Source organism: Oncorhynchus clarkii, chromosome 10, assembly GCF_045791955.1.
Source record: "Oncorhynchus clarkii lewisi isolate Uvic-CL-2024 chromosome 10, UVic_Ocla_1.0, whole genome shotgun sequence".
Taxonomy (NCBI): domain Eukaryota; kingdom Metazoa; phylum Chordata; class Actinopteri; order Salmoniformes; family Salmonidae; genus Oncorhynchus; species Oncorhynchus clarkii.
Window position 1 is genome coordinate 64,632,466 of NC_092156.1, and position 20,206 is coordinate 64,652,671.

At 44.2% G+C, this 20,206-nt stretch overlaps 1 protein-coding gene across 2 annotated transcripts in view; it reads right to left on the bottom strand.

Annotated features, from left to right (window-relative positions):
• The window catches only part of LOC139419002 (N-acetylgalactosaminyltransferase 7-like), a 30,744-nt gene that overhangs the window by 3,431 nt on the left and 7,107 nt on the right, over positions 1–20,206 (bottom strand). Inside the window, exons 3-9 of one of the 2 annotated variants that reach the window (XM_071168809.1) lie at positions 5,956–6,122; positions 3,623–3,753; positions 3,338–3,417; positions 2,784–2,966; positions 1,522–1,639; positions 1,149–1,271; positions 404–622 (exon numbers count right to left, since the gene is read on the bottom strand). In XM_071168809.1, coding sequence (XP_071024910.1) covers positions 404–622; positions 1,149–1,271; positions 1,522–1,639; positions 2,784–2,966; positions 3,338–3,417; positions 3,623–3,753; positions 5,956–6,122 — 1,021 coding nt within the window. Of the gene's footprint in view, positions 1–403; positions 623–1,148; positions 1,272–1,521; positions 1,640–2,478; positions 2,662–2,783; positions 2,967–3,337; positions 3,418–3,622; positions 3,754–5,955; positions 6,123–20,206 lie in introns of both variants that reach the window. The other variant, XM_071168810.1, reaches the window with a different exon arrangement.

The following is a 20,206-nucleotide window of genomic DNA, read 5'->3' on the forward strand; positions in this document are numbered from 1 at the left end:
TGTTTCCAACTTCGTGGCAACAGTTTTGGGAAGGCCCTTTCCTGTTTCAGCATGACAATGCTGTGCACAAAGTGAGGTACATACAGAAATCTTTTTTCGAGATCGATGTGGAAGAACTTGGCCTAATCACCCACCCTCACTAATGCTCGTGGCTGAATGGAAGCAAGTCCCCGCAGCAACGTTCCAACATCTAGTGGAAAGCCTTCCCAGAAGAGTGGAGGCTGTTGTAGCAGAGGACAAACTCCACTAAATGGCCATGATGTTGGAATGAGATGTTCAACGAGCAGGTGTCCACATACTTTTGGTCATGTTGCGGACAGTAACATACTACTCTTCAACAGATGCATACTATTGTGTAGTATGAATAAACTAAAAACGAAATATGGACAATACTTTAGCCTACCTCTCCCCACTCCACATTTTTGGGGGGCAGTGGGTAGTTCATGGGGATGTCATAGGCAATTTCTTCCATGAACCACTTGAAGCTCTTGCACCGGTGCTCCTCTCTGAACTTCTTGAGCTGGCTGATGTCCCCGTAGGCCAGGGTGAGGGTCTCCGGCCGGCTTGCGTAGAAGTAGTCCTTGTAGTCGTCCCACCAAACCTCCACCACACGCACATAGTTCTGGAGCAGGGAGGATCAGAATAAAACACCAATTATTAGTTTCCATGAAGGACAACACCCCTTGAAGGACATCAGTCAGTCAATCTATATGCTACTTCTCATATGGTGTTTTTCCATAAGATTGCTGATGTTTTATGATACAATACAGATGACCTATCCATATAATTAATCCACTACTGACCATTTGATAAACGGCTGTAGGCCTACATGAACTGTGCTTAGCACAATATAATTCAATCTAGTCACCCTTGTAGACATTTGAAACTGGCTGAACCATATTAGTTTACAAGGATGAATCCAAGTAAATAAGCAGATGGTGCCAGGTCAGCTCAAAGGAGCCAAGAAAAGCTGCCAGGGATTTGCCAGAGTGGGCTAGCCTGGTCCCAGATCTGTTTGTGTTGTTCTGCCAACTCTTACAGTCATTGTGACAATCATCATAGGAGTTGGAAAGAGATTGAAAGCAGATCTGGGAGCAGGCTAAGAGGGGCAGCCTGGGTGCTTAGTTTGACAGACTTGGCACACTGACCTTAAGTGTGGGCGAGGAGCCAACGTGGGCAGGGGGTGGGTTGCCCTGCCAGCCCTGTAGGCGGTAGATATGGCCTACGCGGGAGCACGGCACAAAGAGCAGCTGGCCACCACACTGCCAGATCTGGGATCAGATCAGGACAATAGAACATGCTGGAGTTACACAGATGGTACATAGAAAGCTGAAAATACAATAGTATACTAGTACAATAGAGAGACAACATAGTTGAAATTCACAGCAAATAAATAACAGCTACTAATCATTATGCATGATTAGTAACAGTATCAATATAGGACCAAACAATAGCCCAAGTATTTTATTATGTGAAATCTTTCATAGATGATTGAGAGCTTTAGGTGGTCTTAGTGTTTACCTTATAGGATATCTCAAAGTTCTCCCCTCCCCAGATCTGCAGTCCTGGGTCATAGAGGCCCAGCTCAAAGAAGAAGTCCCTCTCAATGGCAAACAGACCCCCAGCCATGGCAGGAGACCTGAGAAAGGCCCAAAACTACATTACCCACAATCCACAGGAGCCTCATCCAGAGAGAGGGACAAGAGCTAAAATGTAGTAGGGAAGAAGGTGGATACATGATGAAATAGGGAGAAACATAAGCATTATGACAAAAAGAGTGAACAAGAACATTGACCCAAAGAGTGCTCCCAAACAATCCTTAATGTCAAATGACCAAATATCATGCTAGCCATCGAAGGTGACACATTACTGACTTATCTTCTCAAACAATAGAATAACGTGGTAGGATACATGATAGGATACCGAGTTGTGGAGAAGACAGAAGAGATTATTTGTGAGGAAATCACACCAAGAAAAACTGAGAATGAGAATGCAGGACATTAGTGAGAGATTTCAAAGAGTTTAATTTCAAAGACTTAAGCGTTGATTTCTAAAGGCACAAGCAGTGGCATCTGTCAAAATAACTTCCAGGTATCAGAGACTGCTAGCATTCAGGGTTCGGACAAATTGATACTTTTAAATTGGTCCAGGCCATAGGCGTTTCCTCAAGAGCATGAAATTTGGCACTAGAGCAAGTTAGAGAAATGAATAAACCACATTGAGTGCTACAGTTGGTAATTAATGGGTATTACATATCTTTCTGATTATTGTTACATCTATAGACCACTATATGAGGTAGCACTTGTGTTTCATAGTCAGCATACAGTTATACGCTATAGAGAAATGCCAAGCAGTAGTATGAGCAAGCCAAGGCCAAGCAAATAGTACTGCACATGCAGACAGCATATTGTATACTCTAGTGCCTCAGAGGTTGATGTTGCAAGCAGGGTAGATTTTTTTTTAGTGCCGATAAATTACCGATAGGGCTCAGTTTTAGTTAATCTCTTCTCCTTCTCCCTGCTAGTGAGGGGCACACGCTTCCAGAGCATGCTCCAGTCCCATGCTCCGCGGGCAAAGCCATCCTCGTCCCCTCCCCCTTGTGGGTCAACTCGGAATGTCTGGCCTTCTATGGAGTCTATGAGAGGGACCGTGCACACAGTTCTGGGTAGGGACAGCCGGTGGGGAGATGGAGGGTGGGTTTCATGCATCACACACACACACAGGGGGGAAACAAACAATACATCTGGGTTTTAGATGGGCATGGATGGTAGCAGGATGTTTACCGATAAGGCTCAGTCTTATGCTTTCGCTTAGCCTTCTCCCTGCTGGAGAGAGGCACTCTCTTCCACAGCAGGCTCCAGTCCCAGGCTCCCCGGGCCAGCCCGTCCTCATCACCACCTTGCTGGGGCTCTATGGTATAATCACTGCCATCTATATAATCTATCAGAGGTACAGTGCATACCGTTCTGGAAACAGGCAATGAGAATACACACACACACACACACACAATGTTACAGTGTGGCAGACCACTGCACTAAATGGATATTAATTACTGATCAATATTTAGCATAGATAAACAGTTTTGCATATTCAGCATGGATGGATACACCCATCTATACATTTTCAATACAATTATCTGCATGTGAATTAGGTTGTATATATGTCAATGTATATCACTAGTTATGCTGTGACATAATACAGAGATGTTTCTGGTGGAGAGGATTCATGACCTGCACCGTTCATCGATGGATCAGAATACTTTTCATTATTACAGTAGAACAAGTCATCATATATGAAGTAGAAATATTCAAAAATCACAGCTGCAGATCACTCATACCTGTCCTTGGATATGGGGGCCACCAGAGGGGCGTACCAGTTGGCAGCAACTTCACAGTGAGCGTCTAAATAGATAAGAACCTATAGACGACAGGACACACAGTGGCCAAACACGTCAGACACTGGAGAGAACAGTTGCTTGACATAGGAGTTGTTGCCATTCCATACCTTTCCATCTATATGGATGTCAATCTATATTAGTGGCTCCAGATCAATCCATTTATTCCCCCCCCTTGTCTCATCCACACACAGTAAGTGTAGAGGTGATGGAGTAGCTGTAACCTACCTGTCCCAGGGTGGCTACATGGGCTCCTATACTCCTAGCCTGGATGAGGCCCTCTCGCTTCTCATTGCGGTGCAGTTTGACCAGGCCGTTCCACTGCTTAATGTACTCTTCTAGTCTCTCCTTCAGGTGCACTGGAGACCGACAGGGACAGTGAGATTAAACCTACTTTTAGTGTCGGTAGTCAATCTCCTGTTCACACAGCAAAGACCTTGAAGTCGTCAGCCCTGTTAAAATACTCTAAACCAGAAGGTGACAGAAGCATTGTTTGACACTGAATGTGGGGCGGCAGGGTAGCCTAGGGGTTAGAGCGTTGGACTAGTAACCGGAAGGTTGCTGACGTTAGCATATTTGCAAGCTAGTGCAACATACACCTGTTGCTGACAGGTGTATAAAATTGAGCATAAAGCCATGCAATCTCCACAGACAAAATATTGGCAGTAGAATGGCCTTACTGAAGAGCTCAGTGAATTTCAATGTGGCACTATCATATGATGTCACCTTTCCAACAAGTCAGTTCATCAAATTTCTGCCTTGCTAGAGCTGTCCTGGTCAACTGTATGTTCTGTTATTGTGAAATGGAAACGTATAGGAGCAACAGCCTTCCCAGAAGGCTTTTTATTGCAGCAATGTGGGGGGACCAACTCCATGTTTTTGGAATGAGACGTTCGATGAGCAAGTGTCTATATACTTTTGGTAATGTAGTGTAGCTAGCTAAGGACACTGCAGCTAACACAGGCAGCGGTTTCATGGAAACTAATCCATTGTGATTTCCTTATGTCAATATTTGCTCCAGCGGTTAGCTAGCTTGCAGGAAATATTTAATGTTGTGTGCATTGAGTCTGTGCACTTAGCTAGCTAACATCCCATAGCCTACATTGCATTTGAAGGGTGACTGGCTCATGACATTTAACTGTGGCTGTACGGAGAAAACGCCCTCTTCCCATCTTTGTTGTCACTCCTGTTCTCTCTCCCACGTGGGGGTTTGTGCTCTCTGATCGGCTCAAAGTCAAGTTGTTGGCCACTGACGAGAATTCTACAAGTAAAAACGGCAGGTTCGTCGCTACCGGGAACGGCACGAAGCAGTTACCGCGTTTGTTGTAGTAAGAAAAGGCACGGCCTACCACTGTGATAAGTACCTATCAGCAGCAAGACAGTTTCATGCTTTAACTATAAAGAGATTTCTGTATCGACCCCAGAATAATATTTTATAAACCATAACCTTGAGTTTAACTCCATAACGTCAGAGGTGCAACGACGATGAGCCCCTGGCATTGCTATATATTGCTTGCGGTCTGTGAGTTAGTCACAACCTTTATAATTACTTGTGTAATGTCTGTGGCTGCCTGCTGTAGAACAAAATGTGCAACAACTGATGTGAAACCTGAGCAATAACATGGCATCTTTCTCCTTCAAAACCTTGTTTCCAATGGCCAGACTATAGCTTTATTGGCAATGAAGTGCTTGTGATAGCATGCAGATGGTTTGGAACACTGTAACAAGCTTTGGTAATAGCAATCAGTAACAGGCTGCATGCTTAATGAGATGAATTCTCTGAGCTCTTGATGTGTTCATGAAGTCAGTGTCCATTACCCATCTTTTGGTGTTGTGGTGCCCCCGCTTCAAGGGAATTACTCAGCCAGCTTTTCACAATGGTGGACTAGGCTCTCAAAGTTCTACATCTGAATGGTGGACTAGGCACTCACAGTACAACTGAATGGTGTTCCATTGCTTGGGCAGAGCCTCACAATGCAAGACTGAGGGAAACACTGGGGGCGAAAGGCTGTTCCACTCCAATGCTTTTCATAGCCAGTGATAATTTAGCATGACAATGGCAAAGTGTTGTTGCAGAGCGCGGATTCAATTGCTGGGTGTTTTACTTGGTAATTGGAGTGGGGGTCCCAAGCTAACAGCCAACTGTAGTCATCTACTGGCCTAGCTGAAACAAGGCAGGGTGCTTTTAACCTTAAACCAAGAATAGACATGTTATGCACTAAGGCTTGTATCTGAGGAAATGTACAAGTACAGCAGTGAAGCACTGATACACTGCAGCAGAGTGATGTCATGAAGCCTTCTAGTCTAACCTGATTGGCTAATTCAAAATGGAACAAACATTTCCATGCAAGTCCTTTCGCAGACACTCTTATCCAGAGCGACTTAGTGCATTGATCTTAAGGTAGCTAGGTGGGGACAACCACACATCACAGTAAGTACATCAATAAAGTAGCTGTCAGCAAAGTCAGAGCTAGTAAGGGGGCGAGCGTTAGTTCATAAGACAATATTGGTACAAAGACAAAACCCTGTGTTGTAATTACTAGTACTCAAACCAATGCTACCTTTGTTGCTGAAGTCGTCGATCATGACGATCTCGGCCAGGTATCGTCTGGGCGTTCTCTTGATGACGCTGTGGACCGTCCTCATCAGGGTGGACCAGCCCTCATTGTGAAACACGATGACGACACTGGACGTCAACAGGTTGTCGTCATAGTGCCAGTACTTACACCTACAGTAGGAGGAGAAGAATAATTAAAATGGCTGTAGGCATACATACTGTACATGTAGTGAATAACAGGGAATATTTCTATAGCTTAGGCTAGGTTCAGAAGCTAGAAAGTAACATCTTTTGAACGTTGGACTAGTAACCGGAAGGTTGCAAGTTCAAACCCCAAGGTACAAGTCTGTCTTTCTTCCCCTGAACAGGCAGTTAACCCACTGTTCCTAGACCGTCATTGCAAATAAGAATTTGTTCTTAACTGACTTGCCTAGTTAAATAAAGGTAAAATAAAAATAAAAGTATAGCATTTCATACATTTAGAAAAAACTGCTTTGGAGTGATATAGGACTGCACACACACAAAAAAATTCCACTATGCAATCTGAAGACATCAGAATAGACACAGCCCTGGCTAGCTTAGCTTCACCAGCAATTGCTGCTAGCTAGATCCATTCCAACACATGATAGGCAGCTGAGCTTAGGGCTAGCTCTTTCTCCTTTGTGTCTACCCAGAGTTCTGGGGGTTGTGACAGGCCTCTGTCACAACCCCCAATCCCCTCCCCCCTCCACAGGCAGACCATCTGTGAGGCAGGAAAGCAACCCTGCTTTGTGTGGTTTCCTCTGGCAGAGTGCGCTGTGTGTGTGTGTCCTGGACTCCACTTCCTCATTCTCAGCGTACTCACTCACTATAGGCCTCTGCTGCTCTTCTACTGCAAAAACAACAGTACTCACTACCTCCCATTGCCACATGCCATGCCTACGTATAGGCTTCAAGCCAGCCAATTGCCCTACAACTAGCCATCTAACTGCCCTGTTAATACAGCGGAGTGTGTGAGAGAGCGAGAGGCCGGGCCAGACACTGGTGTGGCATACTGAGGGTCTATTTTTAGCCTTGGTTTGAGCCCTTGTCGCTAGCAAAGCAATCTGCCTCGGCGACGACCTGAAAGGAAAATACGGAGCATCGAGGCGTCTGAGGTCACTTGACCCAAGAATTGTGAGCGTTATCATCAGTGATATGCGGAATTCAGGACGGAGTGAGCAGTAAGAGGTTGGTCAGGTCTGGGCTGAACTGAAAACAGTTTGCAGCACAGCAGATCTAGAGTATCTGGGAGGGGTTGTTAAGGCTTAGAGACTGAACTGAGAACAGTTTATAGAGCATCTCTGGGAGGTTTCATTTATGGTGAATCACACAGGTCTGCCTACCTGTCCTTCCTGTTTAGGATGATTATAACATTTGGCATATAAAATGTTCTCTTTCTAAGAAACGCCTGGCTGGTTTGTGTGCATTGTGACGTGTGTATGTTTTGGATGTGTTTTGCATTGCAAATGTTAATCCTTGTGTTAGTGTGTGTGTTGCTCACATCGCATCTCCCCTGCAGTAACATGCGGAACAGCTCCTGTTCTGGCCTGTCCTCCTGGTTCTCACCCACCAACACTCAGATAAACACCTCAGATTACAGTCCTGTTTGACCAAACCTTTATAACCTGAGAGCTCACAGCTCCATTAAGGGAAAATGTCTTTCAGCCTCCCTAGGCTTGAAAACAGATTAAGATCCTCATGCACCTCCTCACGTCACTCACTTTTACAGGGAGGTTTTGGACTGCCACTTTATTATGACCTGCACAAAAAAAGCTTCAACAGTAAATAAAAGGCTAGGAAAGGCCAAAAGAGGGAGGCACTAAATACAGACAGGTTGCATCTCAAATGGCACCCTATTCCCTATATAGTACACTACTTTTAAAAGGACCCATAGGGCTCTGGTCAAAAGGGAATAGGGTGCCACCTAAGAAGTCTCCCTGGAGAGGCTTATAGAAAGTTGTGAAGGAAAAGATTAGAGGGGGATCTTCTACTGAACTGGGATTCAGTGCTCTTACCATCCCCAACCCATCTCCGTGTTTAACAGCAGAACTAATGGCTTATCCTTCAGCTACAGTGTGCTGGCTTGTGTTTTGAGTTGAGGCGTCGATGAGTTCGAAGGGCAGGGGGGGGGAAAGCATTAGTCATATCAGCTTCTTGTAAACACCGTGCAATAGTCTACACATGGGGTAAGCTCTATGGCTGTATTCAAATCTACTGCATTTGAGAACAATTTTTGAAGTTGCTGCACTTCATTTCATGAATATTCACCAGGACTATGGGTAATTTGCTCTGACAGTGTGAAGTATTTTCTGGAGAGAAAAAAAAAAGTCCAACAGGGATCCATTGCAGAACAGCGTTTAGCCTAGAGGAGTTTCCACGAAAGCCTCGCTCATTCCCATCTGAAACGACACAAATAGAAGCATATCCAGTGATGGTCTTGGACCTGATGTTAATTAACTCAAGGGAGCGGACACAGTTGAATGGCTTGGGTTGCTGCTGTTGTGTGAGAGGGAAGGTCTGTTCCAGAGACTTTAGTTCTCAGCATGACTGCACGACCTACTCTTGGTAAAAGGTCATGAATTTCTCCACATGGCATTACATTTGCAAAACTTCCAAAACTTTTGCAAGCATTTCGCCAACTCATCTCGTGGACAGACGACGTAAACATAAATGACGCAAAATTTAGCTAAGATTACTAGCCAACATATCAGTCAGGATGCAGACTGGAGGCTTGAAGAGTGATCGTTGCGTGTGGAAACATTCATCACGCGTCTATAAAGACAACAGTTCTCTCTGTGCCGAGCTCTACGGAGGGGAAGACAAGAGCAACACTAATGAATAACACCGGTGCCTTAACTCAGTCTGTGGAGGTTACTTGTCGCTCTAGGGGCTCCATGTGAGTTTCAGTACGTGTGTGTGCGCGCCTGACAAATAGTATAGGAAGGAGAGAGCTAAAACAAGTGTATGCTCCTGTGCTGAGCGAAGGTCAGCCATCTTCCTGCCTATAAAACACCGCCGCAGCCTTGTAGTGAAGCGCCTCGCAGAAATCTTAAATCACCACATTTCTGCTGACAGGATCCCTCCAGGCTAGGCAGCTCTAACGCAGTCACCCTCCCAGAGAAACACTAATGTATGACAGATCGCTACTAACCTACCTCTCAACCACACACATGAAGCCTGGAACACGTAGGCCACAGCCAAGTCACACGTAAAGTACCACACGCATCCTAAATAAACAGGCCTATGCTCTGTCAACAGAAAAGTTATGAAAACCACAGCACTAAACTATTAAGTGTTTAAAGTCGTGATTTAAGGAGGAGGCTAAGGGTGTAACGGCAATGTTTTCATAAGGCTTACACATACCTTAAGTGTTGTACTGCTAGTGTCATGTGTGGATATTGGACACATTCAGATTTAGCAGAAACATGATATGAACTGTTCAGCGCGGAAAAGACTGAGGCTTAACCGGTTTACTAGTTACACCAGGCTGACAACTAGTCCCATCTGTAGACCTACGGCTGTGTCTCGGGACTAGTCTAATTGATACAGGCTCGCGCTTCATCAGAGAGTTGTTTTTGTTTACTCACACAGCATCTGGAGGAGGGCAGCTGAGCCAGAGCTGTGGTGAAAATACTGAACATCCTTGGCTTCTTCCCAACGTGTTATGGGACTGGGGCCAAGCATGCACATATAGGCAACACAACTCAGCCCCTCTGCAGAGGTGAGAATGTCTAACGTTATCTGCCATGAAACTCAAGAGTTCCTGCCACTGAATTGCAGTCTTACCCAATGTCCTGAACGGGGCTAAAATTAAGTGTAATGGACAAGGCTGCTCAATAGTGACTGCATTGGGCCATCTTGTGGCCAAACCCGGAACTACAGGTCCTGTGTTGAGACGATTCACATCCTGATTGCACAACTAAAGTACAACCAATCCACCTCAGCCACCTGGGTTTTCTGTAATCAAACACAGATTAAGCTAAATAAATATTGACAAATGATCGGGAACATCTATTAAAAGGGTATTACTATTTACATTTTTATGTAACCTTTACTCAACTAGGCAAGTCAGTTAAGAACAAATTCTTATTTACAATGACGACCTACACCGGCCAAACCTGGACGACGCTGGGCCAATTGTGCGTCGCCCTATCGGACTACCAACTACGGCCGGTTGTGATACAGCCTGGATTCGACCCAGACCGTCTGTAGTGACGCCTCTAGCACAGAGATGCAGTGCCTTAGACCGCTGCGCCACTCGGGAGCCCCCCTAATGGAGTGAGTGACACCTTTGCCTACATCTGCTGTGCACTGATCCACAGAAAGGCGTGAATAGCAGTGTGCCAATCAGGACCGTCTTTGTATATAGCAGCTCAAGCCACAACAAGTGATGCACTTTGTCAGTAACTGGTTAGTCCACACGAGTTCTATTTTCCTAACACGGTGCAGTTCACATGGCTGTCAACCTCAAACTGACGGAATAATGTTCTGCCCATATATCATGGAACGGTTTACATATGTAGACCAACTAGGAAATGCAGTCTAATATCAACAGTTAGGTCTGGGGCAGTGATGTAGTGGTTAATGCCATTTCACAAAGAGAAAGTTGCAAGAGACATTCACCCTCCACTCCACCCCTGGTCTGGGTGCAGCAACAGTCTCACACCTACTACAGTTAATGTAATCAGTCGACAGTATGGTTGTCCTACATTCCTAGGAAGCACCAAACCCCCAAAAATGGGGCCCAGCCACAATCACTCATCATGTTCTTTAGTCTATCATCCATTATCTCCCATACTGACTAGGCCATAGTAAAGTCCACGTGGGGTGTCAGCAGCCCAGCCACAACCTAAAGCCTGTACTGTAGCGTCCAACCTGTCTCATGCTGACTGTTCAAAGGTGCCCTTTGTGTTCCCACTGGGCCCCGCGGCCAGATGAAAGGCTGGAGAAATACACCTTCGCCTGTTTGTTCACCACACAGTATTAGTCCATTGTGAGTTAATCAGTTACAGTGTGTGTGGCCCAATGTGTGCACACAGACAAAACGATGAGGTGACACCATTCATTCCCATGTGAAGACTCAATAGCGCATTGAAGCCAATTGAAATCTGTTAAGACGGCGTCTCATGAAGACATAACCTGAAACATTTGAGCTACTCCAGGAAGTGACGCTGCTCCCTCTCATCGAGTAACTCAAGTTGAAGACCGACCGGGGTACTGCAGGCTGCCATTAGCAACTAAATTACCCTTATACTTGTGTGTGCGATCAAAAAAAATATAATAAATTGTTCAAGGACATACATTTGGTGTATTAGAAGCAATTACTGGTACCATGGTCTTCCAAAAATGTTTTTCCACAAAGATGGCATTTTTTCCACATTCACTATATTGGGGAATTAAGTTCTGATAACAAATGCCTCCCGTACCACTGTTGCCTTGAACTTCCATGGCTTCAATGAGAGGGGGCAGTTGTTCCCTTCTGGTTTGGCCTTATATAATTTGAAAATTAAAGAGGACTAAAGATCATATTTAGTTAAGAGTGATTAACACAATGTTTAGCATATTTCTGTAACACAGATTTCCAGTGTTCTAGTTGCGACACTCAAGGTGGGGGTTGGTCACTAGACTTGTTATGGATTATGCTCATATCGGTTGATAGTGATTGACGCCAGACTGGAGGTACAAGGACACACTGATTATTTACGGTTGTATTGATGACCTTCTGTGGACACCGATTCTGTAGCAGCTGACAAAGCCGCTGCCTTGGTTTTGAACTGCGAGCCTCTCGGTCTGGTGTTTCCAGAACATTTGGTGCCATCTGATTAGAAGAAAAAAGGGCCCGTCTCCAAGAGGCCAGTTAGGCATTCTCTGTGCTGGAGGCGTCTCCGTTACAACTTGTAATAAACCCGATTGACTTGCGATTAACTTGACCTACGACTGCTCCTTTTTGTCCAGCTAGATATTCATTATACCAAACTTCACGCAGTACCTGAAACGTACTGCTACACAAACAACTCTACAGAACACTGTAACCAGCTAGTGTACCGTAATAAAACCTACGTAACAGTCTTATCAAGAACCAGACCACTGGCAACATGTCCCTATCCCAATAGTATAGGCCATCAGTCACACATCTCCAGTAAAGAACATTATCTGTAGCTGCATTCTACTTCCAGGGTCAGGAGAAGTAGGTGATCTGATACGTTCGTTTATATACTGAATCCAAAACAACTCCATGCTAATGAAATCCAAAAGGTTTCCCCTCAGCTTGAGAACCTTGGGTTGACCTAGCCACGGGACAGCCTAGCCTCCATTCCTCATTTGTTCTGCTATGGCTGTTCTCTAATCTGCTCTGATATAAACTAAAGCCATAATGCAGGTCAATTGGATTTATGTTGTTGCGTGTGTTTTGGCTGGCCGGACTGCTCTTCTGTATATACGCTGATGTTCTATGGTAGGGCTCCCACTGGCACATAGGTCTCGTAGACTGCCCATCATGTTATTACATCGTCACCTGACCTTAAGAGTTCCATCAATGCATACTAACCAGTGTTGTTACAGGGATTCCCATCACTTCGCATAGTTTTACCAATGCTTTGATAGACTCTGAACAAAAATATATTTTTTAAAAACGCAACATGCAACAATTTCAACGATTTTACTGAGTTACCGTTCATAAAGAAAATCAGTTAATTGAAATAAATTAAGCCCTAAACCACACATTTCACAACTGGAAATACAGATACATTTTTTTTTAAGTAGGGGCGTGGATCAGAAAACAAGTCAGTATCTGGTGTGAACACGATTTTGCCTCAAGCACGACATCTTCACAGAGTTGATTAGGCTGTTGATCGTGGCCTGTGGAATGTTGTCCCACCCCTCAATGGCTGTGTGACGTTGCTGGATATTAGCAGGAACTGCAACACACCGTCGTACACTTTGATCCAGAGCATCTCGAACATGCTCAACGGGTGACGTGTTAAGGGAGTATGCAGACATTTTCAGCTTCAAGGAATTGTGTAGAAATCCTTGCGACATGGGGCTGAGCATTATCATGCTGAAACATGATGACGGCAGATGAATGGCACGACAATGGGCCTCGTCACGATATCTCTGCATTCAAATTGCAATTGTGTTTGTTGTCCTTAGCTTATGCCTACCCATACCATAACCCCACCATGGGGCACGCTGTTCACAACATTGACATCAGCAAATCAGCTCTCCCACACGATGCCATACACTGTCTGCCATCTGCCTGGTACAGTAGAAACCAGGATTAATCTGTGAAGAGTACACATCTCCAGCGTGCCAGTGGCCATTGAAGGTGAGCATTTTGTTACTCTAGTCGGTTATGATGCCGAACTGCAGTCAGGTCAAGACCCGGATGAGGACAACAGGCACGCAGATGAGCTTCCCTGAGACGGTTTCTGACAGTTTGTACATAAATTCTTTGGTTGTACAAACCCACAGTTTCATCTGTCAGAGTGGCTGGTCTCAGATGATCCCACAGGTGAAGAAGCCGGATATGGGAGGTCCTGGGCTGGTATGGTTACATGTGGTCTGCGGTTGAGAGACTGATTGGACGTACTGCCACATTCTCCAAAACGACATTAGAGGCGGCTTATGGTAGAGAAATTAACATTAAATTCTCTGGCAACAGCTCAGGTGGACATTCCTGCAGTCAGCATTCCAATTGCACGCTCCCTCAAAACTTGGAGACATCTGTGGCATTGTGTTGTGTGACACAACTGCACATTTTAGACTGGCCTTTTATTGCACCCAGCACAAGGTGCACCTGTGTAACGATCATGCTGTCTAAAATCAGCTTGTTTATATGCCACACCAGTCAGGTGGATGGATTATCTTGGCAAAGGAGAAATGCTCACTAAGAGGGTTGTAAACAAATTTGTTCACAACATTTTAGAGAAATAAGTATTTTGTGCATATGGGAAATTTCAGGGATTCTTTATTTCAGCTCATTAAACATGGGACCAACATTTTAAAATGTTGCGCTTACATTTTTGTTCAGTATACATAGGCCTAGTGTGATGAGCTGGAAATAAATTAGAGGGCATTTTACAGATATTGATAATTACACTAAAGTAGAGAAATGTGAAGTTTGAAATTAAATAATGCAGCTAACAGGATAAGTCAATTGAAAAAGAAATATTAAAATTATTTTTGTTTAATGAACTACTTTACAATATTGTTGTGTGGGGAAAGTAACGCGTTACTACTATACTACTTTGCATTACTTCCATAAAAAAAGAAATCTCACCATTTGTTTGACAGTCATAGGGAGCAAGGCGAGTGCTCTACCAAAGATGAGCTGCTGCTCCTACCTACAGTGCATTCGGAACGTATTCAGACCCCTTCACCTCTTCCACATTGTTACGTTACAGCCTTATTCTAAAATGGATTAAATGTTTTTCCTCAATCTTCACAATACCCCATAATGACAAATCAAAAACACGTTTAGAATTTCTATAAAAATGTATAAAAAAAAAATATCCAGAAATGCCTTATTTACATAACTATTCAGACCCTTTATTAGGAGACCCGAAATTGAGCTCAGGTGCATCCTGTTTCCGTTGATAATCCTTGAGATATTTACAACTTGATTAAATCTCGTCCACCTTTGGTAAATTCAATTGATTGGACATGATTTGGAAAGACACACACCTGTCTATTTAAGGTTGAAGGAATTGTCCGTAGAGCTCTCCTTTGAACAGCTACAGCTGCGTACCCCCTCTAGCACCAAAGTCAGCGCACTCTCAAATGTTTTTTTGCCATCATTGTAAGCCTGCCACACCCACTATATATATGATATGTTTAATACATGTAAGAATGTGTGAGTTTGTAACAACCCGGCTCGTGGGAAGTGAGGAAGAGCTCTTATAGGACCAGGGAACAAATAATAATAAATCATTTAGCTCTTTATTTAGCCGTCTTACATATAAAACCTTATTTGTTCATCAAATTGTGAATAACTCGCCACAGGTTAATAAGAAGGGTGTGCTTGAAAGGATGCACATAACTCTGCAATGTTATGTTGTATTGGAGAGAGTCTCAGTCTTAAATCATTACCAACACAGTCTGTGCCTGTATTTAGTTTTAATGCTAGCGAGGGCCGAGAATCCACTCTCACATAGGTAAGTGGTTGCAAAGGGCATCAGTGTCTTAACAGCCTGATTTGCCAAGGCAGGAAACTCTGAGTGCAGCCCAATCCAGAAATCTGGCAGTGGCTTTGATTTCATTTTCACAGAACCGCTTGCTGCAATTTCGATGAGGCGCTCTTGTTCAGACATCGGTAAGTGGACTGGAGGCAGGGCGTGAAAGGGATAACGAATCCAGTTGTGTCGTCCGTTTCGGGAAAGTACCTGCGTAATTGCGCACCCAGCTCACTCAGGTGCTTCGCTATATCACATTGTCCGTAAGCTTGAGTTCATTTGCACACAAAAGAAAATCATACAATGGATGGAAAGACTTGTGTGTTGTCCTTGTGTTGACCTGTGTGTTGTCCTTGTGTTGACCTGTGTGTTGTCCTAATGCAGACAGAGAAGATCTCCAACTTCTTAAATCACAGCCTCAAGTTTGTCCCGCACATTGAATATAGTTGTGTAGAGTCCCTGTAATCCTAGATTCAGATCATTCAGGCGAGAAAAAACAAATCACCCAGATAGGCCCGTCGTGTGAGAAACTCATCACGCAAACGGTCAGACAAGTGAAAATTATGGTCAGTAAAATTAAAAACTAAGCTCGTCTGTACGTTGTAAAAGCGTTACATGGTCGCTGCCCATATCATTGCATAATGCAGAAAACACACGAGAGTTCAGGGGCCTTGCTTTAACAAAGCTGTCAGGTACTTCACTTGGCAGCAAGATCCTCTCGGTGGATGCTGCAGTGTACCCAAGATCCTCTCGGTGGATGCTGCAGTGTACCCAAGATCCTCTCGGTGGATGCTGCAGTGTACCCAAGATCCTCTCGGTGGATGCTGCAGTGTACCCAAGATCCTCTCGGTGGATGCTGCAATGTACCCAAGTGGCGTCAGAAGCAACTGCTTGCACTCACGTTACCACTCCACTATGTCTCTGTCATTTTGTGCCATCAGTACAGATACCAACACATCTTGACCACCAAAGTCCATTTGATGTCACAAAGCTGTCCAGTACTATAAAAATTCTCTGTTGTCCTGGTTTCCTGAAGAGGATGCCTTCCTTAAATTGACCCCCCCCCCCCCCATAAAAGTAATGGACATATACTAGGAGCTGTGCCAGCCGCGCCACTTCTGACTCATCCAGCTGTAACGCATAGAATTCACTGGCTTGTATGCAAAGCAGTAATTGTTTCAAAAACATCTCCTGCCATGTCACTGATGCGTCGTGAAACAGTGTTGTTTGATGAAGGTGTAACAGTATAAATTTAGACAGTCCCCTCGCCCATACCGTCAACAACAGTCACCCACGAAGCATCGTTACCCATCGCTCCACAAAAGCCGCGGCCCTTGCAGAGCAAGGGGAACCACTACTTCAAGGTCTCAGAGCAAGTGACGTCACCGATTGAAACGCTATTTAGCGCGCACCGCTAACGAAGCTAGCCGTTTCACATGGTTACAAAGGCATGGTCTGTATAGTTTTTTAGGGCCTTGTCACAGCCATATCAGCAGTAGCAGGAAGAATGAAGTCCTCCACAATAGTATGGGGTTTGCCTGTCCTAGCCACTCGGTAGCTCACCACATAAGACACTTTTAGTCTCATTCTTATTAAAATGGTATCTGTTGCTTTTATACATGTCTTACTACTCAGAAGTATTCTTAATTCTTGCTAAAAAAAAAAACTCCAGTGGTTTATTCTTCAAATTGGCATGTTTCGTTTCTAAATGTCTGCGCAAGAGTGAAGGTTTCATCGAGTTGTGAGACAGTACTTTTGCACATATAACACACTGTGGCTGAGGAAAGGCACTACTCCCAATGTAAGTGAACCCCAAATCAATGTAGTTCTCATCATATTTGCACCTCTTCAATGGTCCAACGTCCCTGTCTGTTGTTCGGTGCTTTCCCGGGTAAGGGGGCAGTAGCCCTTCGGGTGCATCAGATTCACAACTGTCAGTGTCCGCGCTAGCTGGGTTAACAACGAATGTAGAATTACTGATGCTAGCATTGGATGTGCTCGTGGAAGCAGAACAACTTGTTGACAGGTATAGTACTGCTGGTAGTAGCAGTACTACCAGTAGAGCTCGTACGTGTCTCTATGGACACGGGCCTTACTTTTTTAAAACAATTTATCTATTTCAGACAGAAGGAGCAGCAGCTACATTTGGCTACATACGGCGTGTTAGTGGAATTCCCGCGAGAGAGTAATGGTTAATGTGATTGGATGTTCATTATTTGACTAGGCTTCCTGTATTTGACATTGTGTTGTTAATTAGCTGAACACTAGATGGTTACATTTTAATTTTGGCAGTGAAACAAGGCTACTCAGGTGAGAGAAAAAAAACATCACCCAAATGTTTTGCCCTGTTGGAAAATCTAAATGGATTGTTTGAAAATGTGAATCACATTTTTATTTGGGGTACCATCTGCGGCATTGCGCTTACCCCTGAGGCAACCCTGACAAATGAGGGAGAAGTGCCTTGCTCAGGGAGGTCACCAAGAACCCGATGGTCACTGACAGAGCTCCATAATTCCTCTGTGGAGATCGGAGAACCTTCCAGAAGGACAACCATCTCGGCAGTACTCCACCAATCAGGCCTTTATGGTACAGTGGCCAGACAGAAGTCACTCCCCAGTAAAATGCACATGACAGCCTGCTTGGAGTTTGCGAAAAGGCACCTAAAGACTCTTAGACCATGAGAAACAAGATTCTCTGGTCTGATGAAACCAAGATTGAACTCTTTGGCCTGAATGCAAAGCGTCACATCTGGAGGAAACCTGGCACCATCCCTACAGTGAAGCATGGTAGTGGCAGCTTCATGCGATGGGGATGTTTTTCAGGGACTGGGAGACTAGTCAGGATTGAGGGAAAGATGAACAGAGCAAAGTATAGAGAGATCCTTGATTTAAAAAAAAAAAGTGCTCCAGAGTGCTCTGGGACGAAGGTTCACCTTCCAACAGGACAACGACAATAAGCCCACAGCCAAGACTGTGCAGGAGTGGCTTCGGGACAAGTCTCTGAATGTCCTTGAGTGGCCCAGCTAGAGCCCAGACTTGAACCCAATCGAACATCTCTGGAGAGACCTGAAAATTGCTGTGCAGCGAGGCTCAACATCCAACCTGACAGTGCTTGAGAGGATCTGCAGAGGAAAATGGGAGATACTCCCCAAAGACAGGTGTGTCAAGCTTGTAGCGTGATACCCAAGAAGACTCGAGGCTGCAATCACTGCCAAAGGTGATTCAACAAAGTACTGAGTAAAGGGTCTGAATACTTATGTAAATATGATACTTCAGTTTTATTTGATATAAAATGTGGAAAAGGGGGTCTGAATACTTTCCAAATGCACTGTATTTAGTCAAAATCTCACGAGCCGCCAGGTCTGGTTACAGACTAATAGAGATGTATAGAGGGGACCATTTCCACTAGACAGGAAAACCCGCTATGGGCTTTGCCATCACAAAAGGGATCAATGGCAAAGATCAGAGGTGCGCCCTCTATACAATTCTATGGACAGCAGCTGTCATGACATTTCTCCAAACAGCCTCTCAGCTCGCATAAGAACTAACTGAGGAAACAAGTTGAGATCGGATCATGGAAACACGCCCGGGTAGAGATCTGAAAGTAACGCAGGCATCATTTGATAAATTAACTAACATTGCCCAATTTGAAAACGCGTTACTTCACTCCGTTACTCATAAAAAGCAGTCTGATTACATATAAAAGTAACAGGTTAAGGCATTACCCCAACACAGGTGATTGCTAAAACAGGACAACTGATAGGTACAGCATTGAGAGTAGTAGTTCATGGAAATGTAAAAAAAGTATGTTATACATTTAATCGTTCAACTCATTGTTAGTGATAATTCAGTCAATTTATCATGATATGGATTTTTGTCCATGTCGCCAAGCAACTGATATATTTTCCCCTCATTCTTTATAGACGGGTTGGCTGTTTAGCAACAAAACTGACACGTGAGCAACTAAATCAGGCAAAACAGCCCGGATTGGCTTAGATTAAATTGTTAACCGTCTCACTGTTTATCGAAAACAAATACATTTGCACAATGAGCTAACTTACAGCAAACATATATCCGACTTTCATGTGCACAAACATATAGCTTTGTTCTACCAACATTTTTCTGCATAACTTCCTATTCTTCCCAACAGTAGAAATGACAAACATATACAGTAAGAATATATACGAATTATCTGCCCATGTAAATTCCCAATTCAGCCCGCATAGACGTTGCACATTACATACAAAACAGACAAGTGTAGAGAGCGAGAGCCTTGCTATTGGGAGGCGCCGCCGTAGGCAGACCTGGCTCTCAAGACAGGCTGTGCAGACTGCCCACAAAATGGAGGTGGAAACTGTGCTGCACTTCCTACCCTCCTGCCAAATGTATGACCAGACATATTTCCCCTCAGATTACACAGACCCAAAGACTTAGAAAACAAATCCAATTTTGATAACTCTCAAATACCAGTGTGCAATCACAGCAGCAGGATTTGTGACCCGTTGTCACAAGAAAAGGCCTACCAGTGAACAAACACCATTGTAAATACAACCCATATATTTATTTTCCCTTTTGTACATTGTAACACTGTACATAGCCATAATATAACATTTGAAATGTATATTCTTGAAACTTCTGTAAGTGTATTGTTAACTGTTATCCAGTTCACTTGCTTTGGCAATGCCAATGCCAATAAAGCCCTTTGAATTGAGAGCGCAAAGCACAATCACAAGATGGTGCTGCAAAGCAGGCTATTGGCAAAGTAGTTTGGGTTACACACCTCCATCACAGTCACGTCATTGTTATTAACGTTCCGCAGACGCCACAGCCACATTGAGGTCTAAAAGTAGAACGGGAGCGAATAACTATTTTGCCCAGAGATGTAGTAGATTTCCCAAGTCCCTTGTGCTCAGGTCCGGGGCCCAGTGCTCAAGTCGGGTCACTGGTCCACATGAACTCAAAACAAATTATTTACCCAGTCAGATATAGCATAGCGGCAAGTAGTCAAATTGTTTGCTATCCCTTTTTCTTTCTGTGCACACCAAAATCTTTTTGCATATAGGCT